At 49.3% G+C, this 7204-nt stretch overlaps 1 protein-coding gene across 1 annotated transcript in view; it reads right to left on the bottom strand.

Annotated features, from left to right (window-relative positions):
* Positions 1 to 1844: 1844 nt before the first annotated feature.
* echs1 (enoyl-CoA hydratase, short chain 1) overlaps positions 1845 to 7204 on the bottom strand; it is an 11726-nt gene continuing 6366 nt past the window's right edge. The window contains 6 exon segments of the mRNA XM_033012866.1: positions 1845 to 2017; positions 2101 to 2168; positions 3695 to 3815; positions 5030 to 5133; positions 6517 to 6558; positions 6561 to 6614. Coding sequence (XP_032868757.1) covers positions 1952 to 2017; positions 2101 to 2168; positions 3695 to 3815; positions 5030 to 5133; positions 6517 to 6558; positions 6561 to 6614 — 455 coding nt within the window. The 3' untranslated portion in view covers positions 1845 to 1951.

The raw sequence follows: 7204 nt of genomic DNA on the forward strand, positions 1-7204 counted from the left end.
GCTGGACTGGAGGACGGCAGCTTCGACCGCCCGGGCCGCGGAGTTTGAACCGGCCCGTTTGCGGAGCTCGGATTCAGCCACCTACTCTCACCCGGCGGGGTCACAACATCGGAGGCTTGGATTGCCTCAGCGCAGAGGGAGAGCAAGGAGGGAAGGGACAGTGACTTTGGGACTTTAAACTGTGTTGAGTGTTTGTTATTTATCCTATGTTTGACTGCAGGCTAAACCATATTGTTTGTTTTGTTTTGTTTTTGTCTTTGTTTTGTCTCTTTCTTATTGATTGATTGTGTTGTGATGTGTTTACCTTGTTTACCAGAGGGACTAAAGATGGAAATTAGCTACTGGCTACAATCTTGCGTATTACATGTAAATGTTTATTAATATGCACTGTCCCTATACAAATAAAACTTAAACTTAAACCCGCTCACCAGCGCCACCCGCTCACCAGCGCCACCCGCTCACCAGCGCCACCCAGCGGCCACCCGCTCACCAGCGCGGCCGGAACATCACAGATACTATGTGCAGGAAGGAACTGCAGGTGCTGGTTTAAACCGATGATAGACACAACATGCTGGAGTAACTCGGCGGGACAGGCAGCATCTCTGGAGAGAAGGAATGGGTGACCCTTCTTCAGATGTGGAGTTTACTGCAGTCTATTTGATGGTGTTCTGAGAGACAGGTTGTATAATGACATTATAAACATTTGTACAGGAACATGGGTTGGAAAGGTTTAGCAGGATATGGATACAAAGTGGGCAGGTGGGACTACCTTAGACGGGGCATGGTGGTGGGCATGGGCAGGTTGGGCCGAAAGGCCTGGTGCTGTGCTGTGTGACTATGACAGGACTACAGTATGTGGACATTCAGGAAACAGTTGATCAGGTGCCGTATATGATTATTGAGCAGATTGTGGGCTGGGTAAGGATGCAGGCAACTAGCATCAGTGGACATCACCAGTGCTGAGGGAATGGTCCACACTGATACATCAGCCTGACGTAGGGCCGGGCATGAGAAACCTCAGGGTGACCGATACCCCACTCACCTGCGGTGGAGGCTCAATACTAATGTACTGCACCCGTTAGACCAGCATCAACAGCAGTGTTCACCCCTCTAGCAAGCTGGCACACAGTCAACCTTAATATTCATTCATTAATTAGCTTTTGGCATCTTGATATACAGAGGGCCTTAACATTGCATTTCAAACTATAAAAGTTATATAGGACATAGAATAGTACAGCATTAAGAAGCCGTTAGACAGGTACATGGATAGGACAAGTTTGGAGGGATATGGACCAAGCGCAGGCAGGTGGGACTAGTGTAGATGGGACACGTTGGCCGGTGTGGGCAAGTTGGCTAGTTTCCACTCTATGACTCACAGGAACAGGCCCTTCGGCCCACAACACCTGTTGTGAATATGATACCAGCTGCACACATTCCCTCTGCCTGCACTTTATCCAAATCGCTCCCTTCCACTCACAGCCAATCGCCTATCCAAAAGTCTCCTAAACGGCACTAACGTATCTGCCGCCACCACCCCTGGCAGCTCGTTCCAGGCACCCACCACCCTCTGTGTAAAAAATATCTTACCCCACGAATGTCCTTTGAGGGTGATGGAAATATGGAAATAGCAGCCAGAGGCAGGTACTATAACAAGATTAACAAAGACATTTGGTCAGGTACATGCAGAGGAAAGATTGGGAAGGATTCATGTTTATATATTAGTTGCAGGATAGATAGTTGGCTGCAGGACCTGTTTCAATGCTGGGTAACTGTGATAAATCATTGCTCACATTCCTACCTTCACCACTATAAAGATTAAAAAAACAAAATATGTACCCGGTAAGTATTAAAAATAGGATTTTTATTTGTAGTGAAGAGGCATGTTATAATGGATGTATTTTCATGCCATTTCTAGCCTTGCGTTCCCACAATTCAAGACTCACAACTTCATTCACTGGTCTGTGAAGTTCGCCTTCCGCTTCTCAACAAATGCATTCATCCCCTCTTTCCGATCGTTCTGAAACAAAGTTTACACGTCACAGTTGGAACATTTTGAGGATGAGATGCAAGTTCCAGTTTAATTGAAGGCAAGTCACTTACGGTGGAAAATGTCGAATGGAACAGACGCTTCTCCAGTCGGTTTCCCTCCGCCAATGTTAATTCAAATGCTGGAATAAAGTATGGAATAGTTACGCACAGTGGATCGACACTAATAAACACTATGATCTTTGCAGTGTGGCTCTCCAGGAGAACATTGAGTTACTGAGTTACAGCAACACTGTCTGGGATATCGCAGATCAAAGTTTATCATAAAATATTCAATCCCCACTGTTGTGTTGAGGCTTTTAGAGATAATTTGGACTGAAGTAGTGACTTACATTAATAAGCTGTTTGTGCTGCTGCCTCACAGCGCCAGAGACCCGGGTTCAATCCCGACCTTGGTGCTGTGTGTGTGGAGTTTGCGCGTTCTCCCTGTGACCACGTGGGTTTCCTCCGGGTGCTCTGGTTTTCTCCCACATCCCATAGATGTGCAGGGTTGTAGGTTAATTGGCTTCTGTAAATTGCCTTTAGTGTGTGGGGAGTGGATGAGGAAGTGGGGAACGGCCTGTTTCCATCTATAAACTAAACTAAGTTTCATGACTTTCCCCAAGAGCTAATCTTGTCAGATCTACAGGGACAGCATGTCCTAAAGTCAATCTCCACGTCTCCCTGGTGGTGAGAATGTACCGCAGTTTTTCTCATCCCTGTCCTAACCTCAAACTGTGACCACTCAGCTTAAACCTCACACACAGAGGCTGGTGGGAACTCACTGGCCAGGGCTTGTGAAACAGCAACACCAGACAAAACAGTTAGAAATAAAGGTGCAAGCTGATAAATAAGATCAAGATTTTTACATGGAACTATAGTTAGAAATTCAGTCTTTGAAATGATGTGGAAGGCTAACCCAGGAGTATATCAAACAGTAACACCATTGGTGTAACTGAACCAGAGTAGAGGAGACCACCATTCAGCCCATCAAGACTTTCCCAGTTCCGGCCAACTCGAATCAGAGTCGGGATTAGTTCAGATACCGAGTCCACTCCGACCATTGCTCTCCCGGGGTGGAAGATTGCAACCTTCACGTGGTCCGCCCTGTTTCGACTAATGCAATCAACTCGACGTGCACAAACGGAAGATCAAATAGAATAAGTTGTCCAACAACTTTAGGCTGTGCAAGCCACACGAAAGAAGAAGATTGCTCTCCCATTCACACTCGTTCTATGCTGCCCCACTCTCTCACCAACACACTAGGAGTAATTTACAGAGGGCCAACTAACCTACAAACCCTTTGGAACGTCTGAGGGAACCGATGCACCGGAGGAAACCCACGGGGGTCACAGGAAGAACATGCAAACTCCACACAGACAGCACCCGAGGTCAGGATAAAACCCAGGTCTCTGGTGGTGTGAGGCAGCAACGCTATCACTGTGCCACCCTGTACACATTCTAGAATAAATAAATGCATTTTACACAGTCATCCCACAGTTAATAAATCAGGTGCAATAAATCTCAATATGAAATAATTCTCCCAAATAATTGCGTCGTGAAGAATTCATATCATGAAGAGATAACGTATGGTGTAGACCCAGAGAAAGCCGTGTCATCGGTTCATGAACAATATCCAGTGTTGCCGTTAGATGGTTAGTCTGCTCACCGCCATTAACCGCCTCTTTTGCCATTGCCACAATGAGTTTGGAGTTGGACGCGATCTTCTCTCCACACTTGATGGCCTCATCCACTACGTCAGATGCTGGGAACACTTTGCTCACAAGCCCTGCGGGAACAAAAGGCAAACCGTGACTGTCCGGCATTGGGACCTGGATAATGGTGGCGAAACACCAAGAATGGGCGCAAACAGAGTCTTGTGTGTGAGCTGGGTTCATAGACTTGGCAAATGGAGTTTAATGTGGGGAAGTGTGAAGTCAAGCACTTTGATAAGAGGGATCAGAGGGCAGATTATCTAAAGGGAGGAACTGCAAGTATGTGACATTGAGAGGGAGACACAAGAGATTGCAGATGCTGGAATCTAGAGCAAAAATCTTCTGGAAGAACTCAGCAAATCAGGCAGCATCTGACGAGGAAGACTCAAAACATTATCCGTCCATTCCTTCCACAGATGCTGCCTGACCCCAGTGGTACAGAGCATTGGTGAGGCGACATCTGGAATACTGTGCATGGTTTTGGCCCTCTTATCTAAACAAGGATATGGTGACATTGGAGACAGTCACTAGGCTCGTGGAAACAGAGGGTTAGCCTTTTGAGAAATCCGGGACGGCTTTGGTACGTATTGGAGCTTGGAAGAAATTATTCAATCGTATGATGTTAGTTGGGAGCCACACCTACAGGTGGGAGCTACACCTACAGGTGGGAGCTACACCTACAGGTGGGAACTACACCTAGTTACACCTACAGGTGGGAACTACACCTACAGTTACACCTACAGGTGGGAACTACACTGACAGGTGGGAGCCACACTACAGGTGGGAGCCACACCTACAGATGGGAGCTACACCTACAGGTGGGAACTACACCTACAGTTACACCTACAGGTGGGAACTACATCTACAGCTACACCTACAGGTGGGAACTACACCTACAGGTGGGAACTACACCTACAGGTGGGAACTACACCTACAGGTGGGAACTACATCTACAGGTGGGAATACACCTACAGGTGGGAACTACACCTACAGCTACACCTACGTGGGAACTACACCTACAGGTGGGAACTACACCTACAGGTGGGAACTACACCTACAGGTGGGAACTACATCTACAGGTGGGAACTACACCTACAGGTGGGGACTACACCTACAGGTGGGGACTACACCTACAGGTGGGGACTACACCTACAGCTACACATAGGCAGGAGCTCCACCTACAGAGCCAAGCTGACAGGTGCAGTACCTCTAGCTCCCCCAGTGGTGTGGAGTGGGTGAGCCAGCATGAACCATGAGATGGCGATGATGCAGAAACACAGACCACCTACGCTTGCTTTGGCTTCCTGAGCTGAGATGCGGTCTCCGGTGAGCACCATTTCCATGGCCAGCGACTTGCCCACAGCTTTAGTCAACCTCTGTGTTCCCCCGGCACCTAGCCGCAGAGCACAGGGACACAGGCTTTAATGATCCCACACTTCATACATTCATATGTTCCAGAAGCAGATTTAGGCCATTCAGCCCATCGAGTCTACCCCACCATTCAATCATGGCTGATCTATCTCTCCCTTTCAACCCCATCTCCTGATAACCTGACACCCGTACCAATCAAGAAGATTTGTCAATCTCCACCTTAAAAAATATCCATTGACTTGGCCTCCGCAGCCTTCTGTGACAATGAATTCCACAGATTCACCGCCTTCTGGCTAAAGAAAATCCTCTTTGTCTCTTTCCTAAAGTCCTGCCCCCCACACTTCGCCCAAAGACTCGAACCCTCCCCCCATACTCGACTCGCCCCCCTCCTCTCCCTCAGTCAGACACACACACAAACCACGGCTGTGTTCACACACACACATAAATACACATGTGTACATGCACACACACATACACATGCACACGCAATCAAAATGTACACCAGTAGTCCCCATAAGAATCTTAGCAAAAAATGACTAATATTTAAAAATGACTAACTCTGAAATGCAAGTACGATATCCCCAGCTCCACTGAGGAATAGATCGAGTCTCTGGCCAGAGTCGGGGAATCGAAGACCAGAGGACATAGGTTTAAGATGAGGGGGGAAAGATTTAATAGGAACCTGAGGGGTAACTTTTTGATGCAAAGGTTGATAGGTCTATGGAACAAGCTGCCAGAGGAGGTAGTTGAGGCTGGGACTATCGCAACTTAAGAAACATTTGGACAGGTACATGTATACGACAGGTTTAGAGGGATATGGGCCAAACGCAGGCAGGTGGGAGATGAGGCATGTTGGTAGTGTGGGAAAGTTGGGCCGAAGGGCCTGTTTCCACTCTGTGTGTGACTCTGTGAATGAGTCCATAACTGTCGTTGTGCCGGTCTTGAACCCTCGGCACGGGAGGTCCTGGTGAGTGGACGTTGGGCCCTCAGAGGCTGGCACTGAGCGGTATGGGTGGCAGGGTGGCGCAGCGGTAGAGTTGCTGCCTTAGAGCGCTGGTGACCCGACTACAGGTACTGTCTGTACGGAGTTTGTACGTTCTCCCCGTGGCTGTGTGGGTTTCATCGGGTGCTCTGGTTTCCTCCCACATGTCCAAAGACGTATAGGCTTGTAGGTTAATTGGTTTCAGCAAAGATTGTAAATTGTCCCAAGTATGTAGGATAATGCTAGAGTATGCAGTGATTGCTGGTTGGCATGGACTCAGTGGATCGAAGGGCCTGTTTCTGTGCTGTATCTCTAAACTAAACGCTGTGAACACACCCGGAAAGATTCCCACCACCTCCAGCAGCCTCTGCCCTGCAGAACCACCGCATATTCACCGCCGGGTAAACCGGATACGATACTTGCCGGGAATCGTTCCCAGTAGAATCTCCGGCTGTCCAAACTGTGCTTTTCACCAGCGTAGATGATGTCACACATCATGGCCAGCTCGCACCCTCCCCAAGCTGCAGGAGGGACAGGGTACATCATTGTTTATCATTGTTGGGCGATAACCAGTTAGTGGAAAGAATCAAACTACCCACAATGTACAGATACATGAAAAAGAGAATAACATTCGTGCAGATAATAAAGCCAGTAAGGAGTCTGATAACGATCGACCAAGGAGGGGGGGGTGAGGGGATGGGAGGGACGGGGATGGGGGGGAGGGTGGGGTCGGGGATGGGAGGGACGGGGATGGGGGTGGGTGGGGTCGGGGGTGGGGATGGATGGGGATGTGGCGGGTCAGGGGTGTGGGGGGGGATGGGGATGGGGGGGACGGGGTGGGGGGGAGGGGGTTCGGGGGGGGGGGACGGGGTGGGGGGGGGGGATCGGGGGTGACGGGGATGTCGGGGATGGGGATGGGGATGTCAGGGGTGGGGATGGGGATGGGGGGTGGGGGGGTCGGGGGTGGGGGAGGGATGTGGGTGGAGGGGGAGGGATGGGAACGGGACATGGGTGATCCCACACTACTTAGAAACATAGAAAATAGGTGCAGGAGTAGGCCATTCGGCCCTTCGAGCCTGCACTGCCATTCGATATGATCATGGTGATCATC

Source organism: Amblyraja radiata, chromosome 37 (genome assembly GCF_010909765.2).
Source record: "Amblyraja radiata isolate CabotCenter1 chromosome 37, sAmbRad1.1.pri, whole genome shotgun sequence".
Taxonomy (NCBI): domain Eukaryota; kingdom Metazoa; phylum Chordata; class Chondrichthyes; order Rajiformes; family Rajidae; genus Amblyraja; species Amblyraja radiata.